This window comes from Musca autumnalis, unplaced genomic scaffold (genome assembly GCF_047663935.1).
Source record: "Musca autumnalis isolate F117 unplaced genomic scaffold, ASM4766393v1 scaffold_4, whole genome shotgun sequence".
NCBI classification, from domain to species: domain Eukaryota; kingdom Metazoa; phylum Arthropoda; class Insecta; order Diptera; family Muscidae; genus Musca; species Musca autumnalis.
The window spans coordinates 124,417,918-124,439,712 of record NW_027411977.1 but is presented as its reverse complement, the minus strand read 5'-3'; the positions used below and the strand labels follow the sequence as shown (position 1 = coordinate 124,439,712).

General features: G+C 35.1%; 1 protein-coding gene across 1 annotated transcript; it reads right to left on the bottom strand.

Moving 5' to 3' along the window:
* Nucleotides 1-2,020: 2,020 nt before the first annotated feature.
* LOC141401357 (uncharacterized) lies at nt 2,021-18,733 on the bottom strand. The gene is made up of 2 exons (XM_073981516.1): nt 16,957-18,733; nt 2,021-2,182 (listed from the first exon to the last, which is right to left on the bottom strand). The coding sequence occupies exons 1-2, from the start codon at nt 18,659-18,661 to the stop codon at nt 2,079-2,081; spliced, it is 1,809 nt and encodes a 602-aa protein (XP_073837617.1). The 5' UTR covers nt 18,662-18,733; the 3' UTR covers nt 2,021-2,078.
* Between the last annotated feature and the right edge of the window lie 3,062 nt (nt 18,734-21,795).

Here is a 21,795-nt window from a genome sequence, read left to right as displayed (position 1 = left end):
AGTTGAGTATTAATGCCCTTTCTAAAGAATATGTTAGGAAAAGCCAATAAATTAGCTTATATGGGCCAAATATAGGAAAAAGTTAAATATTTGTGCAAATTTTATTAATTTTAGTGGTATAGGAATTTACTCTCAGAGTCGTAAAAAACCCGGTCTGGAGTCGGGGTATTTTTGGAAACCCTGGAGGCTACAAACTTCAAAATACCGAAAATCGTGAGGTACGCTTCCATGGGGGCTATATGTGAACGTAGACATATACCGACAAATTTATGGTGGAAAGTTTTATACCGCCAAAGAAGAAGGCCACAACCTTCAAAATACCGAAAATCGGGAATCGTTCTATGGGGGCTATATCAAAACGTGCACTTTTATCTACAAATAACAACTTCAAAATATCGAAAATCGGGAGTTTCTGATCTATGGGACTATAGCAAAACGTGGGTGAAATAGCCCATTTTGTATATTGATACAACAGACGGACTGGTCAAAAATATATAAACTTTATGGGCACGAACAATGTCCGGCACTTTATTTGGCCACCATGGATTTTTCAGAGCTTTTGGACCATTATGTCAGAATGTATGGACTTGCCCAAAAGGAGCAAGACCACAAAAGGTACTCTCGGTAAGACTTTGTGCACGAACTTCGAACTACCCTTAAACTGCACCTTATTAAAAATGTTGATCGTTTGTGAGGGAGGTACCCGAAAATGTTTTCCAATATAGACCTTCTGTACGGTTGGAAGAAATTTTACGATGTGCTAAGTTTGGCCAAATCTATTACTGAATTAGTAAGTTTTCGTGCTCATAAGTCATGTGAGTTGTTGCCGCAGGGTTATTTTTGGGATATTATCTCAGGAAGTATGGACTTTAAACTGCACTTGTGCCAAAAATGTTGAGAATTTGTGTAGAAGGTACTCGAAAGAGTGGACCTATATAGTCCATATTCAAGCTGATCTATATCTGGAGGAAATGACATGACATGCAAAGTTTGGACCCAATGAATTGCTCCTTTCGAGAGTTATTATGCACACCATTTTACATAGACATTTTTTTATAGACAGTTACCCAAAGGATTGGACCAATATGGCCCATCTTCGAACTTGATCTAAGTTTGAGCCAAATATTACGACAACCAAATGTTGGAAATGTTGGATCGGTTGAACCGCGCGAAAGCTATCGTGCGCACCAGCCAGCCGGACAGACGCACAGACGGACGGACATGGCTAAATCGACTCCAAATCTATTACGCACATTTTTATCGTATCAAAGAGTATATACCATCTTTATCCTAAAGGCTGCAACTATTTAACAAAACCGGTTTAAACCGGTTAACCGGTTCTAAAAATTTTTGAAAACCGAAAACCGGTTTTTGGAAAGATTGAAAATTTCGGTTAACCGAAAACCGGTTTGTTTGGAAAAAACGGGTTTGTTGGACACCCTACACCAAAAAAAATATGTTCTTCCCTCTCTAGGACACCCCATTTGCCAATTTTTCCATTTTTTTGTATTCTATAGTAATCTAGTTTTCAGTGCATTTATAAATAAAACACAATAGCTTAATTTTTTTTAACTATTGATAAAAACTTTAAAATGTCTGAAATCGAGTGGTACCGTTATAAGGGGGCTATACGAAAACCTGGGCCTATGTCCGCAATTTTTTGTAGGGAAGTGTTTGAACCATAGGGAATTCCAAATGCCAAGATACATCCAATTCGGGCTAAGAATTAAGATAAAATCTTCACAATAATTGAAATCGGCTGGTATCGTTATATGAGGACTATAGGAAAACATTATTTACTTACTTTATTCCGTTACAGTTTTTTAATTGTGATATATGTAAGTATTTAACAGTTGTTCACATCAACACGACTCTCCTTTAAATTAGTTAATTCTCATTGGGTTAGCGAGTACGAATGCAATTTGATCTACAAATAAGTTATGTTAACTTACCAACTTTTAGTTACAGCCTGTCCACAAAATCCACATTTTAAGGCCCGCAACGTATTGCAACTATTTGCTATTATAAAATAAATACTTTTATTTAAACAATTTTGAAAAACATTACATATATTTCCATTATAATTCCAAAGTGAATAACGAGTTTCTGGTCCTATAATGACTGGTAGCGTTCTTGAGAAATTGAAACGTATCGGTGAACAATGTTTGCAATCTGACAATATCTGGAAATAAGGAAAAAATATGATAAATTAGAGAAATTTGTAGGCAAAAATAAGTAACAAATGAGCCAAGGCTATAGTCGGGTCGGGCCGACTATGTGATACCCTACACCACTACCACTGTACATAAGCTTTTGACTGGTAAAATTCAAAATACTAAAATTGGTATAGCTTAGCGCATTTGCTCTGAATGTCTTTATTAATACAGGTCAATTTTGTTGAAACGCATTTAAGTGCATCGCCAGTACAACTCAAATAAAAAAATGGAAAAGTGGGATGTACACCAACCATCAATAGGCTTCTTTCTCTCCATCAACCTCCAAACATTCGTGAGGATCCGATCAAACTTCCGACCTGTAGTGTGACTGCACAAAAAATTGAAAAAGGGATGCCTTATCGACTATTGCGATATCTCTATTGTTTGGCCACATATGACAACCTACTTTACATCGTTGTAAAGGTGTTATTTTCTACTTTCATTAGCAGGTATTGATTTTGATATACCCCATATAGAAGGGGAGATATTGGCTTTGAAATAAAATGTTAATTTTTCTCCAAATAAGTTTTTTGCCCATTCCGACCCCTGAAAATTCTCCGACCATCACAAAAATCTATAGGCTTCTTCCCCTCCGGGACCTTCATCAGCATCCAAAATTTGGTGACGATTGGATTAAAATTGCGACCTGTAGCGTTATTACAAGGTTTAGACTCAGCTCGTCGAGACATTCAGTATACCCTATACCACAATATGGAAAAGGGTATTATAAGTTTGTTTTGGTAAAAATTCATGTAACACCGCGAAATATTCGTCGGAGACCCCCAATGTGGTATACCAATCTTCATTTCTCGACGATATAAAGCGATTTTGAAATGTGTGTCCGTCCGTCCGTCTGTCCATTATAAATTGTAAACACGCTCCAGGCCGCAATTATGGACCGATCGTCAGGAAATGTTGTATGGAGGTCGAGTTCAGATCAGAATAGATCCCTAATCTTATTGGTGATGATCGTGAAATATTTAGAGGGTGAAATGGACCAAAAACATAATATTTATCCAATTTTCTAGCGGCTCTGTAGATCTCAATAATAGTCCGATCAACGAGTAATTTTAAATAAGGTAAGAGTATATCACAAAGGAGAAGCTTGCAATTTGAGATGGCGATCAGATAATATTTAGAGGGTTAAATGGACCAAAACTTTTTTGTGAAAATTGTGAAAATTTTTAATATACAGCTTATATATTAATTCCTGGAAGTGACATTCCGGACAAGTGAGATATACTTGAAAGTGGAACGCTTGACCTTTCAATTGATGCCAATTATGTTGGTGTGCAAGATCAGATAACAGAGTTACAGCCTAATATATTCCTTTATTTGTTTGTTGTGTAATAATAAACTCGCTAGAAGTCGCAATTATACCTCAATAGTCACGAAATTTTGCACCGGGTAAGAGTATAGGCCGAACAAGATGCCTACAATTTTGAATGATGATCTGATATTCTTTAGCGGGTGAAATGGGCCATTACTTTTGTATGAAAAATATAAAAATTTTATTTTTGGTCGATATTTTAATTCCTTGAGGACATATTTATTTCGCGAAGTAGCCTACATATGGAAAAAAAAACTACTGACCTTTCCTCTGATGTAAATTGCAATAAAGTGTTTGCTAGATAACGGGCCTACTCCCTAATATATAATGGGTTCTGTGTAGAGAACCACATTTTTATCCCATGCTACATATTGTCTCTCCAAAAGTTTATGTAACACCACGAAATATTCGTCCATGCCAAAATGCATATCTCGACGAGATAAAGCGATCTAGCGATGTGTGTCCGTCCATTAAAAATTGTAAACAAGCTTAAGGCCGCAATTATGGACCGATTGTAACGAATTTTTTAAGGAGGTTGGGTTCGGGTCAGAATAGAAATGATTAGTGTTTGGTGATGATCGTGATATGTTCAGATGATGAAATGGACCAAAAACAAAATTTTAACCAATTTTGTAGAGGCTCTGTTGGTCAAAATAATAACCCACAAAATTTTAAACAAAGTTTGAGTTTATGATGAAGAAGAAGCGTACAAATCAACGTGAAGATCAGATAATACTTGGCGGGTTAAATGGACTGAAACTTTTGTGTGAAATTGGTAAAAATTTCTATAACGTAGCGGAAGTAGTAGTACTACATAAGTGGGTTTCATTACATTTTAGTTTGTGTGAACTAAATTTTCCTTTACTGCTACAAAAATGTCTTTGTCATGCTAGATAACTTTTTGGTTTTGGTCATAAGTATTATACATTACATCTCTGATATTTGATAATTAAATTTTCACAATCATTGAAAAGAAGTTCCGTGGAGAGCGATTTTCCAGGGATAGTGGTCCGTCCGACTATAGACTTTTCTTACATGTTTTTAAATTATTTCCTGTTGCACGAATGGATGGTCTTTTACCTATTAATGTCAAAAATAACTTTTACTTTTATACCACTTAAATTTTAAAAAAGGCCCCGCACAAATCTCTTTTTATTTTTATGATATATGAAAAAAAGGTATATATAATATAAACTGATATACAGTTAGGCAAGAAATGTATTGCAAAAACCAAAGTTGTAGAAAATTGCATATCAATTGTTCGTTTATGGCAATAAATTATGTAAAAACTATACGGTTTTTTGTGCTATAGGTCCTTACAACAATATTCCGTCAAAATATGCAAAGGTTATTTGCGATTTATAACAAATACGGTCAAAAATAAGAATTAACTACTACTTGGGGGTGACAATAAAAGTATTGCAACGGGAAAATCAGTACTATAAAACTATAAAATTTTTGCAATTTTTTGCGGTCATTATGCATTTTTATGACTTTTGCGGCTAATAATAGACTAACAGTATTGAATGTAATAAAGTTCAGTGATAAAAAATGCGGTCATGGAGGGTCTTCAGACAGCTAAAAAACGCATGGGACCATATTAACAATAAACTATGACGAATCGGCCACAGGCAAGTATGCCAAGAATGAATATTTGACTCAATATGTATTCTAGGATAATGGAACAATGCAAAACAGTCCGATTTTGGCTTTGAGAACATCGATTCCGTAACTCCTTAACGACAGAATTAACGACGAATGTCGGTAGTTAATGATAGCTGTCGGTAAGTGTTATTCTGTATACCAATTTTAACGATTTTTGTCGGTAAAATGTGTCGTTAATTACCGAAAATTTTTGTTAACAACCAAAAAAATGTAATCGTTAAGACTTAACGACAGTCCCTTATGGCAATATTTAGCAGATTTCATAGCTGATTTATGTTAATAGGGCGGGTATAGAAGGTAATCTCCGCTTATTCAGGACAATTTTTCCTAAGGCATATAGATGAGGGTTAACTTATACATATGACGGCTACTCAAAAAAGTACACCATTTTTTTAAAGAAGAAAAAATAAAAAATAATTAAAAAAAATAACTTTCAGTGTTTTATTTAGAAATTCACTTAAAACTAAAAAATAATTTGTCGCTTAGCCTCAATAAATATATTGTTTCTCATGATGGAATCTCTCAAATAAAGCGCTTGCATTTAAATTATAAATGGTGGCTAAATTAAACGGCAAGCGTTTTATTTGAGAGATTCCATCATGAGAAACAATATATTTATTGAGGCTAAGCGACAAATTATTTTTTAGTTTTAAGTGAATTTCTAAATAAAACACTGAAAGTTATTTTTTTAATTATTTTTTATTTTTAACTTTTTAGTAAATACATTTTTTGACCACTGAGATCCCCAAATGCCGAATTACAGTCCATTTGAGCAGAAAATGTAGATTAAAATGCTTGAAATTGGGTGGTACAGTTATATGGATGCTATATTAAACCTTGACCTACGTCCAAAATTTTTAGTGGGGAAGTTCCTGGACTATTGAGAACTCCAAATGCCAAGTTACAGCAAATTCGGGCTAAAAATGAAGACAAAATCCTCAAAATACCAGAAGTCGGGTGTTACCGTTATATGGAGGCTATAGGAAAAAATGGACCCATATTGGTTTTGGTTTCATATTCATGTATTGTCATCTAAATCTGAAAAATGTGCAAAGTGTTAGTTCGATTGGTCCACTGCAACCGTGTTAAAAATCAGTTACCAGATTTGAAAAGGGGGTCAAGTTAGACACTTTAAAAACACTGTAAGAATGGACCAATGGTAGTTTTGATTTCATATTCATGTATTGTCATCCAAATCTAAAAAGTGTGCAAATTTTAAGTTCGATTGGTAAACTGCAACTATGTGAAAAATGAGTTACCAGATTTGAAAAGCAAATTAGATAAAACACTGTAAAACAGTGTAAAAATGGACCAATATTGGTTTTGATTTCATATTCGTGTATTGTCATCCAAATCTGAGAAGTGTGCAAAGTTTTAGTTCGATTGGTCAACTGCAACCGTGTTAAAAATGAGTTACCAGATTTGAACTAAACACACACCAAGGCAAGTTAAATAAAACACTGTAAAAACACTAGCTAAAGCTTCAAAAGGACTCAAGGGTGGGACTGTTATAAAGGACATACTCAAAGAATTGCATACTGCTTTCTAGAATACTTCCTTTGACATTAATGCCGTATTGAGGACAAAACGTGTATAGTATTGTTTTAACTATCTTTAAATATTTAAAGTCAAATGACGATAACGCGGATCCACGAACATCACTGAAGGAGCTTAAGTCATGTAAAATTTCAAAGCTCAATCTTCATATGATGAAACTAGCCCTTCTCTTTTCGCTGTTCCAATTTCCTGACACACCCCAAAATATGACCTTAACTTTGTAATTAGAAAAAACTGCGTTTAATACCAATAATATTTCACCATTTATATTATATTTCTGACCAATGATACGGAATGATTATTTTTACTTTTCATCCTAGAATATTCGCTTTTATTGCTTAAAAATAATGAAAACATCTTAGCAAACTTCGCGGCACCATGCCCTCGTAAAAATTATTACATCTTTCACGTAGTCTCGTATCTCTTGCACTCACGATTCAACTACTGTTCTGGCTACAAACATGTTGCTGAGTATTTTGCGTTGCAGCGATATTACGTGGAATGTAATATCATATGCACATACATAGATTTAAGGCCTTTCGGGCCAAATAGCCGGCGAACCAGATCCACCGCTTTTGAAAATTATACATTTCCGTAATCAGCGCAACAAACCCTACCTTTTGACAAAATTTCAGAAAAATCTCTTTCGTTGGGGTCGTTCCCGTTGGGCTTTCGATTACACATGTGCGTTAAACGGGCTATTTTTGCATGAAATGGCTTTAACATAGAATAACTCTACTAAACACGCTCCTATTTTGTTGAACATTTTTTAAAAGATAGGTATAATTTCGGTCTTCAAAGAAACATATATTTTTGTTGGGACAGACCCAGTTACTCCGGTTATTTTAGCCGTTTCACCTGTATATGTGCGTTTTCCCTTATAAGGGCGTATAAATGATGTGTTTTTTAGAACCGCTATATCTGAAGAATGGTTCCTTCTAGGAAACACTTAACCTTAGTCAATTTTTGATTAGACACACCGTTTTTAAGAAAAAGTCCGAAAGCCTAAAAATCCATAAACTTTGACCTATGACCTCGAATAACTGTTTTTGCACACATGGTATTGATTGTGACTTTTAGGACATCGCTTCTAATGACAAACCCTAGCTCTCCACCAAAATTCAGCTTTGTGAGAATTTTTATACCCTCAGCATTTATGCTAACGAGAGTACTCTCGACACATTCATAATGTGCCTCATCGAAATAATAGTTGTAGACCCCAAGTATGTTTGGACGAAATCCGTTTTAGACAATTTGGAATTGATTTAGCCATGTCCGCGCGTCTTTCTGGCTGGCTGGAGCGCACGATAAATCTCGAACCGATTAACCGATTCGGACCAAAATTTGGCTGTCGTAATATTTTGTCCAAACTTAGTTTTAGTTCGAAGCTGGGTTATATCGGTCCATTCCTTCCGGAACCTCCTCCACAAAAGTTCAAAAATGTTCGGAAAATTTGTGCGTACGATAACTCTTGGTCCATACTTTACACATCGTAATATATATACCATATGTACATATATTAGATTTGAATATGAACTATATTTGTCCACTTCTTCGGGTACCTCCCACACACAATTTCGGATAAGTTCACTTTAAGACCTGCTCTCGAATCACTTTGATTTCTGTTGAAGCAACTTGCATCCGCTGCCTTAATTACGACGGTAAAAGTTTTTTTCAAGGGCAAGTCCATACTTCTTGAGAAAACAGCCCAAAAGGTGTCCAAATTTAGTTTCAGTTCGAAGATTGGCAACAACTTCCTGTACTTCCCTCCAACATTTGACAAATGTCACTAAAATGGTATGCACGATATCCCTTGAACGGGGCAATAAAATTGGACCAAACGTTGGACGAAATTTCTAAAATGGCCGATATCGATCTTCTCCTTATGGTACCTCTCCCACAAAAGTTGAACAATTGTGTCGATTTGTCCGTAGATTAAAGTTTCAATTCACATAGGCTGAGGGTATATCTCTGTCGGCACAGCCGACTGATACATTTTACTTGTTGCTATTTCATTGACTGTTCTGACTGGTATTTTGAACATATTAGCTTCATTTTTTAACCGAAATACCTATTTTTTGAGGTTCCCAGTGGTCAAAAAACTTCTCCATTTAAAATTGTGGGCATTGATGCTTTTTTTGATATGTTCGTCATATTCCAACATAGGTTTTTACGAAATTTACCAAAAGCTTTTAAAGTTTTTAATTTTCAGAACTTTTGACAATTTTTTGAAGTCACTGTAAGCAGATATTTAACTGAAAACAAGGTATAGGAGCACACGACATAAATAAAATGATATAACCGTTGGTTTCTCACTAATTTTATCATCTCATTATACCATATATATATATATATCAGTTTATATTATATATACCTTTTTTCATATATCATAATAATAAAAAGAGATTTGTGCGGGACCTTTTTTAAAATTTAAGTGGTATAAAAGTTATTTTTGACATTAATAGGTAAAAGACCACCCATTCGTGCAACAGGAAATAATTTAAAAACAAGTAAGAAAAGTCTATAGTCGGACGGAGCCGACCATGGGATACCCTATACCACTATCCCTGGAAAATCGCTCTCCACGGAACTTCTTTTCAATGATTGTGAAAATTTAATTATCAATGTAATGTATAATACTTATGACCAAAAAGTTATCTAGCATGACAAAGACATTTTTGTAGCAGTAAAGGAAAATTTAGTTCACACAAACTAAAATGTAATGAAACCCACTTATGTAGTACTACTACTTCCGTTGTTTAACCGCTACGTTATTGAAATTTTTACCAATTTCACACAGAAGTTTCAGTCCATTTAACCCGCTAAGTATAATCTGATCTTCACGTTGGTTTGTACGCTTCTTCTTCATCATAAACTCAAACTTTGTTTAAAATTTTGCGGGTTATTATTTTGACCTACAGAGCCGCTACAAAATTGGTTAAAATTTTGTTTTCATCCTCTGAACATTTCACGATCATCACCAAAAACTAATCATTCCCATCCTGGCCCGAACCCAACCTCCTTAAAAAATTCGTTACAATCGGTCCATAATTGCGGCCTTAAGCTTGTTTACAATTTTTAATGGACGGGCACACATCGCTAAATCGCTTTATCTCGATAAGATATGAATTTCGGCACACCAAATAAGGGGTCTAGGACGAATATTTCGTGTTACATAAACTTTTGGAGAGACAATAAGTAGCATGGGATAAAAATGTGATTCTCTACACAGAACCCATTATATATTAGGCAGTAGACCCGTTATCTAGCAAACACTTTATTGCAATTTACATCAGAGGAAACGTCATTAGTTTTTTTTCCATATGTAGGCTACTTTGCGAATTATATATGTCCTCAAGTAATTAAAATATCGACCAAAAATAAAATGTTTATATTTTTCATACAAACGTAATAGTCAATTTCACCCGCTTAAGAATATCAAATCATCATTCAAAATTGTAGGCATTTTTTTCGACCTATACTCTTACCCGGTGCAAAATTTCGTGACTATTGATGTATAATTGCGACTTCTAGCGAGTTTATTATTACACTACAAACAAATAACGGGATATATTAGGCTGTAACTCTGTTATCTGATCATGCACACCAACATAATTGGCATCAATTGAAAGGTCAAGCGTTCCACTTTCAAGTATATCTCACTTGTCCGGAATGTCACTTCCAGGAATTAAGATATAAGCTGTATATTAAAAATGTTCACAATTTTCACACAAAAGTTTTGGTCCATTTAACCCTCTAAATATTATCCGATCGCCATCTCAAGCTTCTCCTTTGTGATATACTCTTACCTTATTTAAAATTACGCGTTGATCGGACTATTATTGAGACCTACAGAGCCGCTAGAAAATTGGATAAATATTATGTTTTTGGTCCATTTCACCCACTAAATATTGCACGATCATCACCACTGATTGCACTGATCTGAACCCGACCTCCATACAAAATTTCGTGACGATCGGTCCATAATTGCGGCCTGGAGCGTGTTTACAATTTATAATGGACAGACGGACGGACGGACGGACGGACGGACACACATCTCAAAATCGCTTTATCTCGTCGAGATATGAAGATTGGTATACCACATTGGGGGTCTCCGACGAATATTTCGCGGTGTTACATGAATTTTTACCAAAACAAACTTATACAGCCTGTTCATGTATGTCGCAAGGAAACCTGTACGAAAGGAAAGCAGTCACTCACTTCCGTTTAAAAATTCGTTCATGTATTTCGCAAACTATCGTGCGACTGCCGTTACGTATCCTATGCGAAATACTACTAATTTGAATATACATTTGTACAATAGGGTTATAACTTTTTGCACTTTTTTGCAAATATCAAAAATACCACCACATAGCCGTGTAGAGCATGAAAAACTATTATGAAATAAGGTGTAATTTTTTCTCTATCGCGAAAAAGTTTCCGCACCAAATGCATTGAATCTCAGTAATGCATTTTTTAATTTTAGTCGTTATAATGACATATAAGCTTTTTATTAAAATTTGTATTTTTTTAAAATCTAATTTAAAATCAGTATCAAACCATTCTAGACCAATTTGTTATCAAATCGCGGCATTTCAGAGCATATTAGGAACTTTTGACAATATTGTAATTTTTGTTGTTTTTTTAAAAACTCGCGAATTTTATGTTTATATTTATTGTACCTATCGGACAAGAGAATATGGTGTCATTTGCAACAAACTCGCGAAAGTTACAGACCGTTTTTAATGACTTTGCCTGTGAGAATTGTATTTATTTTCTACAAATATTTATTCAAACGAAGCAAATTTAAAATTTTAAGAAGAAAATATATCAAAAGGGTTTTAGTAATCGCAGTCGGTGCGGAAACTTTTTTCACCGAATCGATCTTAGAAACGCGTTTTCGTTATCAGGACAAAATTCCCCACACGGTACTGGTGTGGTATTTTTTTGGTTATATCCCTATTGTACAACTATGTTCCATAAATGAGAGACAAATGAGAAATGAAAACAAAATCCACATTTGTTTTGTTTGAAAAATAAAATGTGTCGGTATTTTGAATTATTTTATTGATTTCTTCAAAATAAGGAATGAAACAGCCTTTAAAATGTGTCTACAAAATTTTTATTTTGTTTCAAGAATGTGTTGCATAAATTTGTTTCAAGATTTTCGGTGTTATTCGCGAATTTACGTTCTACTCGGCAGCTACAAAGCAAGTGAGTGATTTTGACATTCTCTTTCTATAAGAGACAGTCGTTTCGAAATACATAAACTCAAATTTAATGGAAAAATGTACGTTTACGTGTTATTTCGTATGACAAGCCATACGTCGCATAGATTTTCGTTTCGAAGGCATTTACATGAACAGAAAATGATTTTTTTCCACTTCCGAAACGCAAAAAACCTTTCGGTCGACATACATGAACAGGCTGATAATACCCTTTTCCACATTGTGGTATAGGGTATAAAAAATCATTTCATAGAATTGTTTAAAAAAAAAAGAATTTAAAGTCGTTTGTGCCGAACCTTTTTTATAATAAAGTGGAATGAATGTTAATTTAGGCATTAATAGGCAAAAGTTCATTCATTCTCACTACAGGAAATCATTTTTGAGAAAAAATGTCAAAAAGTCATAGCCCTAGTTCACATCCTTCAATGAAATTGGTTAAAATTTGGCAATTGCAGTGTTAGAAAACCTTCTTGCAAAAAATTGCAGACTGGGTCCACGTTTTAATAGGGTCCCCATAGAACGGTGCCGCCTGATTTTCGAAATTTTTAAGGTTTTATATATAGCATTTCCAAATTAAATGAAACTTTTTCCAAATTAAATGAAACCTTTTCCAAATCAAAATGAAACCTTTTCCAAATCAAAATGAAACATTTTCCAAATCAAATGAAACCTTTTCCAAATTGAATGAAACCTTTATATTATTGAAAGAAAAAAGCCAGAATATTTTGAAAAGAGAAAGAAATTATATGGGGTTTCAACAATTGTTTACTTAAATTCTAATCATAACTAATGACATAAAAGTGCAACTCCCAGCATGTTTTGCTTCCTTGAACATAAACATTTCATAATTTTTGGTCATCAATTAAGGTTATAGCGAAATAATGCTAAAGAGAGAATTTAGGTCAAAAAAATTCCTAATAACACTGTGACACAAAATGGAGGTGAAAATCTGGGGCAGAGATAATTCTTTTTGGGGATGAAAGCCCTTGGTGAGTATATTAAGAATCCCGAAGGACAGATCCGCCGTGAGTCGAATCTCTGAGTTATGGCGTGATTAAGTTTCTGCTGAAGAGCCTGTCAGGCATGTGAAATTAGCGTTATATCTTTGTTAAATGTTGTTCTAGCTTATTTATTTTCGTAGAGCATTTCGACCTTCTAACTCGCTTCCTTCAATGTCCTTTTCCTCCCTTATTTTAAGAACCGTTTTAAAAGTACCACATGATGACGTTTTTCAGCTTCGAAATGTTCTTCAAAAATGTCGCTCAGAAAATGTTAGGTACGACCCTGATTAACAACTAATCGATTTTGTTGCGTTTTCATGGTCTGTTGTTTGAGCTGTTCGATACAATGCTCAATCACGTCAACGGTATTACGATCTATTGTCCGATCGCGTAGTACGGCTCTGGCACACAATTTTATTTTTGAAATTTTTTTTCAGGATAAATTATGCAATAACTTAATAAGTAAACGAATACACATAATGATAGAATTAAACCGGTGTAATTTTAAATTTTTAATGCCATATTATGCAATGTTGAACCCAACAGTAAAGGCATTTTCAAAAATAAAATTGTGTACCAGTAGTGCGATTCTGTAACTCATTTTTTGAGTTACCGACAAAAATCGGTAAAATTAAAACGCAAAATTATGAATGAAAAGTTCAAATAAAAGTTGACAACACTCTTGTTATCGGTAGAACTTTACGACTACTTTTTATTCGTCGCTAACTTACCGAAAAACATCGGTAATTACCGAAATTATAAGCATATTAATTTTACCGACAATTGTCGGTAACTCAAAAAATGAGTTAGAGAATCGCACTACAGATCAAACAATAGATCGTAATATCGTTGACGTGATTGAGCATAGCAACCAACAGCTCAATAAACACGACTGCTCCAATTATGTAATGAGTATGTCCATTGAAAATTCCACAAGCAGCAAATCGTGAACTACTTCATTAGGTAATACAATTAGCCCCTGTTATTATTATTTTTATTATTATTTTTAAACCTTAATTGTCTCTTTAGCATTATTTCGCTATAACATTAATTGATGCCCAAAAATTATAAAATGTTTAAGTTCAAGGAAGCAAAACATGCAGCGAGTTGCACTTTTATGTCATTACTTATGATTAGAATTTAAGTAAAAAATTGTTGTAACCCCATATAATTTTTTACTTCTTTCTCTTTTCAAAATATTCTGGCTTTTTCCTTTCAATAAAAAAGGTTTCATTCAATTTGGAAAATGTTTCATTTGATTTGGAAAAGGTTTCATTTGATTTGGAAAAGGTTTCATTTAATTTGGAAAAAGTTTTATTTAATTTGGAAAAGGTTTCATTCAATTTGGAAAAGGTTTCATTCCATTTGGAAAAAGTTTCATTCAATTTGGAAAAGATTTCATTTAATTTGGAAATGCTATACATTATTTATTCGAAATGGCACTTGATCTTTCCTGGAGGTAGGCAACCTCCAGAAATTTGTCGAAATATGTGGGTCCACACTTTGATCTCTCAGTTCAGGTCGCATGTCCGATTCACATGAAAATTGGGGAAGGTCATTTTCTGTACAATGGACGAACGCTATTTACTTTGGTAAGAATCGGTTAAGATTCGGATATAGCTCCCATATATTTTTTTGGCAAATTTGACAGAATTGGTCTAGACAAAACTTCGCCATATTATATTGAAATCGTGGTGGTGTAGGATATCATATAGTCGGTGGGTTATCGGTTTGAGCATTAATTTTGAGAGACAATGGTGTTGTATATCCGACCGTAGGTAAATATTTGGGGCCAAAACACCCGACCACGCCAACTTTTTTAAATATGTTATATCTTGAAAACTTATGACCACGCCCAATCTTTTTAGTCCATAATATTTCCAAAACTACTACATATAATTTTATGAAAATTTCTGAAAATATTCAGGAATGTTCCTTGATGAAAAAGGCTATATATTTGTTGATGAATTTCGTAAGGTCTATTCTTTAAAAATTGCTATATTTGCTAACAACGGTGGTTGCGCCCCCATTAAATATTTTTAGTTGTGGCGCGAAGTCCCGACCATGTCCACTTTTCAAATATGTTATATCTCGGAAGCTAACGAACCGATTTTCATGAAATTTTCAGGAATGCGCCGTGACTCAATATGGAAAAATTGTGTATTTAAAAAATACCCTAAATGGTAAGATTTAAGGGTACAAAAAGGGTAGATTTTTCCATTAGCAATTGAAAACTGAAAATACATGCGTCTCAATAAGAGGAAGAATTGAACCATAACAATATTTTTAAAACATTCATAAGTAGGTCGCGTTAGGGTAAAGATAAGGAACAGCGACGATTATCAATCCCAAACAGCATCATTGTACGGAAAATCCGACAAAGTCCGTTAGAGTAAGGAAAGATTACAAATAAAATCGGATTATAAATTTAAAATCCGCAATGCATACCTCGGTTGGCAAAGAAATAAGGTAGAAAGTACTTATTTTAGAATTGTAAAGTATTAAAGGCATAACAAAATTGTCGGGTCTGTGTTGCTGCCCGGTCGTTTAGTTTTTCTTATGCTTTACAATTCTAAACAAGTAAGAAAGGCGTTAAGTTCGGCCAGGCCGAACTTGTTATACCGTCCACCACAAGTTGTATTGAAGTAAAATGGAACAATTAATTTTCTTTCGCTTGTGAAGAAGACTAAATACCAAATTTCAAGAAGTTCGGTAAAACAAGGTGGCTAACCATCAAAATACCGAAATTCGGGAGGTGCCGTTCCATGGAGGCTATATCCTATACGCCGATCTATACCTACAAATTTCTGGCAGAAAGTTTTTAGGCTCAAAGAAGACTAAATACCAAATTTAAGATATTGCTATAAAACCTTGAAAATACCGAAAACCAAGAGGTACTCGTACACTTCTATGGGGGATATAGGAACCCGTCACAACCTTCAGAATTACGAAAATCGGCAGGTACCGTTCTATGGGAGCTATATCGAAACGTGGACCTATACCGACGAATTTCAGTCAGAAAGGCTTTTACCTTCAACAAAGACTAAATTCAAAATTGCAGCCATTTCGGTGGGTCGCTGTGGCCACAACCTTCAAAATACCGAAAATCCGGAGGCACCGTTCTATTCGGGCTATATGAAGACATGGAACTATACCGAAAAACTTCTGGGAGAAAGTTTTATACCCCCAACGAAGACTAAGTACCAAATTTCTGCTATTTCGTTGTGATAATGAGGCTAATAAATTCAAAATAACTAAAATCGGGTGGCGCCGTTCCATGGGGACTATATCAAAACGTGGGCCGATATAGTGTATCATTTGCAATACCAATCATCCTAGGAGTAATAGAAACTTCTGTACAAATTACAAAGCTCTATCAAATTTAATTATACCCTCCATATGAAGGGTACGTCCAAAATTTTTCCAAAAATAACGTTGTAAAAAAGTAAAGAAAGGATCATAGTCGATCGGGGCCGACTTTATGATACCCTACACAAACACGATTTCTATATAATTTGGCGAAGTCTTTTATGTACCAAATTCCGTAAAATTTGCCAAATTCGTTAAATGTCGGTCATATTTTACTATATACAAATCTGCACCGATTCAATATAAATTGGGCAATTTATTTCTGAACCAAATTCTCTCACACTTTCCCAATTTCATTGTAATTAAATAAAAAGGGCCGTTGCATCAAATAGATGAAATCGGCCGAATAAATATATGGGAGTATCCGAATCTGAGCCGATTGTTATCAAAATAAATAGCGTTCGTCCTTTGGCCAGAAAATGAACTTTCCTAATATATTTGAATAGACAGTTAGACTTGTGCTGTAGGGTATAAATAGGAAAGAGGGACAGCCACGTCAGAAATTCATCAAAATATATTTTATATTTTCACCGTTAGACAACTTTGAACCTTGTAATAACTAATACGTTTGATACACTTTAAATACATACCTATTTGCATTCCACATATTTTTATGTATCTTAACACATCTTTAATGGGCGAGCATTCCAACAGATCTTTCAATAATTGTTTATTCATTATTTCTTCTTCTTTGCCATAGACAACAGCTCTCAGGTGATCATTAAATGTCAGCAAATCTAACCAGAAACTGTAATGTTCTTTGAATATATGAAATGGTAGGAGTATTCTTCGGAGTTTTGTCAATACATATGGAATGGCTTCGGTTTTACAGTAGTCAATACTCTCGTTTGTGCAAATATTCAATGATTTCAATGGTAAATTCTTTAGGAGAATCAAAAAGAATGGCCATGTCATACCTTTGAAGGAGGTAAATGTCAAATGTTGTAAGGCGTCCAGCTTCAAAATAAAACGTCGCATTGTATAGGGATTGACGATGTGAAGACGTTTCAAATTCGGACATTTAGTTAAAATCCAGTCATCCTTAATGTCATCGCTGAGCCATTTTATCGAGCTGACATTTTCCATGTTGTGTATTGAGTCACGAAATACTTCTTCTATATTACCAATATGAAAGGCATCGATGGTAATCGTTTCAAGGGCGGAGGAGTTTACACTCAGATCTTCAATTACACCCACAATTCGAGTTTCAATCAGTTTCAAAGATTTCAAGTGTAGACCGCCAAGAACCTGTTGGAGATTGGCAGCAGTAAACCCATTGCAAGAGAATAGATGTAAATGTTGAAGGGTTCGAATTGTGCTAAAATCATCCACATGCAGGTGACAATACTCCAGACACAGTTTTTCTAGCTTTTCACAACTGAATGATAAAATTTGAAATACCACCGAACTTAATAGAATGTTATTGTCCAATATGTTAATTCTGAGATCGACAAGATTTCGATATCTTTTCAATTGATGTTTGAAATCGGGCCAATATTCGTGCGAGATATTCCCCACATTTAATGTTCTTACGCGACAACCATTGTTGAGGGGAACCAGACCGCCACATTTATTCACTATTTTGATATTTCGCAGAATTAAACAACTCAAGTTTAGATTGTTGATCATTTCGTGCAGCACATCCCCCTCCAATTCCGGTTGACCACTAGGTGTCATCAAATCACACAGTATTACTAATTCTCGAAGTTGGTACATTTTGGCCAAGATTTTAATATCCAAATTATAGCCCGGAACCAAGGATTCCAATTCATCGCATTGGCATTCAATAAATTCCAATTTGCACAAATTCACACATCTCACAGCCAGCAATTCCAACTGTTCATCGGTTACGACAAGATTATTGAAGGACAAAGATCGTAGGTTGGTATAAATCTCCACATTAGAGAATGCCACACCCAAATTTTTTCGGAATGTCAGGTATTCCGAATACAAATTTAGGTGTTCAACATAAGTCGCGACTTTCGCCAGAAACCCCTTACTTTTGTCATACGGCAGTGGTGATTTAATTTGTAGCAATTTTTCCAGTCGTTCTTCATTGGTTTCTTCGACGTCATCGTCGGCTCTTCCAGGTCTTGGTGAATTGTTAATGATACATACAAAAGGAGTTTTGTGTATGGATAAATGTCGATATGATTTCTTCCACATTGAATTTGTAATGACGTCACATAATTTTTTGCTTATTTCTGTACATTGTATTTGTTCTTCTAGTGTTAGATATTGGAATATATGTTCCACTATGACACTGTTTTGCAAAAGTTCCTCACAGGCATCCATATTGAAAACCTCAACTACGTTTTGTTATTCCGTTCCGCACATTACTTTCTGTTTGAAGAGAAATTCACAACTAGATTTAGTGGATAAAATGTAAGTATGTACACATGAATCTCAGTAAACCTCTGACGAACGATGACGATAAGCCCACTTAACCGCAAAGGCTGAATTCATGTATTAAACAAGTTGAATAATGATGACTGAATCTTTTTTTCTGTATTCTTTTGTTCTAGGGCATTTCCATGCAAACAACCACAGTAGATCAGTACTGGGGAATTAGAGGTCTTCATCAAGGAGCACATGGTATGACCATAGACAAGGGCTGGCCCTTGAAACAGTTTTATGTTACCATTTCTTAACTCAATTTTATTTTTCTTGCTGTAAATAAAAAATCTTCAGAAATTTTGAGCTATGCATTTATTTCATCTGCTGGAATAGTATATAAATCCTTCAAGAATCGATCTAAAGCTTCTAGGGAATTTTATGTGCCATCGTTCATTCGTTCCAAATGATAACTTCTATTTAATATTTCATGTGTGGCCTTCATTCAAATGAATGTCCAGTGGCAGCTTAAGCGTCGACTGTGTCGTCCTTCCACCTTCTTATAACGTATCTTATACATCTGATGAAGCTATAGCTATCGATATATTGCCTATTCTAAACACTGGCCTAACAATATGCATAACATCTGGCATTTCCATTGATTGGTAACATATTCAAGCAGAGCTCTGATTTGCTCGTTTTTACTGAAAAGCACCTCCTAGTGGGAGTACTCGAAGAGTACGAGTTTTAAAAGAAGTGTACTCTCAACCCTTTTGTTTTATTTGCGAGCACTCGCAAGTACTCGGGTTTTAAAAATAAGAGTGGGAGTGAAAATACTCGAAATAGAGTACAAGTTTACTCGAAGAGTATAATCGAATATAAAAAATTTATTTATATTTTAACCGTTTGTGTGTTCATGTGTGTGTGGTAGCGAACAGGTTTTGATGTTGCTGTGGACTGAAGGTGGAAAGGGCGAGTTGTTCGGAGGAGGGTGGTCCGAGGTTCGGGAGAGGTTCGGAGGAGGGTGGTCGGATGTTCGGAGGTGGGTGGTCGGAAGTTCAGAGGAGGGTGGTCGGAAGTTCGAAGGAGGGTGGTCGAAAGTACCTAGGGTCGGATACTCAACCACCGCTGCCTCGCAAATTTTCCTTCAAACCGATAGGTTCGTAAGTTTTGCAAAAATATGGCCATCCCGATACATTCTCTGAAATTTTTAGGAAAATTGGTTCAGTAGTTTCGGAGATATAACATATTTGAAAAAGTGGGCGCGCTCGGGTCTTTAGGCCCCAAATAGGTACTTTAATTAATTTTCTAACCAATACATTCGTAAGTTTTGCGCAAAAAACGTTTTTAAAAAACAAATATTTAACCTATTTTCACCACTGGTCATCCCTATACATTCTCTGATAACCCCGTGGCGTGGCCTATACCAAAAAAATTTTAAGGATAAAGTTGAATACCCCCAACGAAGACTGAATATCAAATTTCAGCCATTTCGGTGGGTTATTGTGAGACACAACCTTCAAAATACCGAAAATCGGAAGGTTCCGTTCTATGGGGGCTATATGAAGATGAGGACCTGTATCAACAAATTTAAAGGGGAAAGTTGAAAACCCCAAAGGTAGACTAAATACCAAATTTTAGCCATTTCGATGGGTTATTGTGACCACAACCGTAAAGAACCGAATTTCGGGAGGTACCGTTCTATGGGGGCTATATTAAGATATGAAGCTGTACCGAGAAATTTATGGGGAAAGTTGGATACCACCACCAAACACTAAATACTAAATTTCAGCCATTTCGATGGATTATTGTGGCCACAACCTTCAAAATAGGGAAAATCGGGAGGTACCGTTCTACAGGGGCTATATGAAGGCGTGTACCTATACCGTCAAATTTCTGGGATAAAGTTTTATACCCCCAACGATGACTTAGTACCCAAATTTCAGCCATTTCGCTGTAATAATGAGGCTAAAACCTTCAAAATATCGAAAGTCGGGTGGTACCGTTCTATGGGGGTTATATCAAGACGTGGACCGATATAGCTTATTGGCAATACCAAACATCCTGGAGTAGTATAAATTTCTATACCAAATTACAAAGCTCTATCTTCAGAATTGCGTTCTGTATCTTGATTTCAACGGACATGGTTATATCGACTTAGAATTTATCCCTGATCAAGAATATACATATATTCTTTATAGGGTCTCCAATAAATATTTCGATGTGTTACGTAATGACAAATTTAATTATACCCTCCATAATATGGTGCAGGGTATAAACAAATTAATAATTATGACTGAATGTTTTATTTTCTGTATTCGTTTTGTTACTAGCATTTATTATTTACAAGCAGAACCGTGTCCGCGTTGCTGGCCCGTCTTTTTGTTTTTTAATGACAACTTCTTATGTTTTTGCAATTCAAAAATAGGTATTTTTACCTCATTTCTTCGGGTTATTTATTGAGGATTTTTAATTTATCAAGGGATTTTATTTGTAATCTTTCCTTTCTCTAACGGGCTCTGTCGGATTTTTTCGCCCAATTTTAATCCGAACTAGCTGTAATTTGCCAATTGAGGTTCCCAGTGGTCACGAAAAATCTCCACCAATTATTGTGAACATAGGTTCATGTTTTGGTATTGCCCCCATACAACGGTACCATCATATTGTAGGCATTTCGAGAATGTTAACTACTTTTTGACGGAACTACCTGTTATTTGACATTTGAGGTTCCCAGTGGTGACAAATCTTCTCCACCAAAAATTGTCAACATAGGTCCACATTTTGATATAAAGGTGGCGCCCGATTGAAGAAATTTTTTTTTCGAAGAGGGTGATCGGATTTTCGGAGGAGGGTGGTCGAAAGGTCGAATAAAGGAAAATATGAAAAAAACCAAAAAGTTGAAACACAAAAAATGCCATAACGCATTCATTTTTCAACGGATTTTGTTGGTTTTTCCCATTTTGGAAAGCCATCTAAATTTCCTACTTGCTAACTGTAAATAATTGTACTGTTAGGTGTCATTTACGCAGCCTAGAGCACAAGGAAAAACATTTTACTGTTTTTAATGCGTTTTTGTCACACTTAAACCACTATTA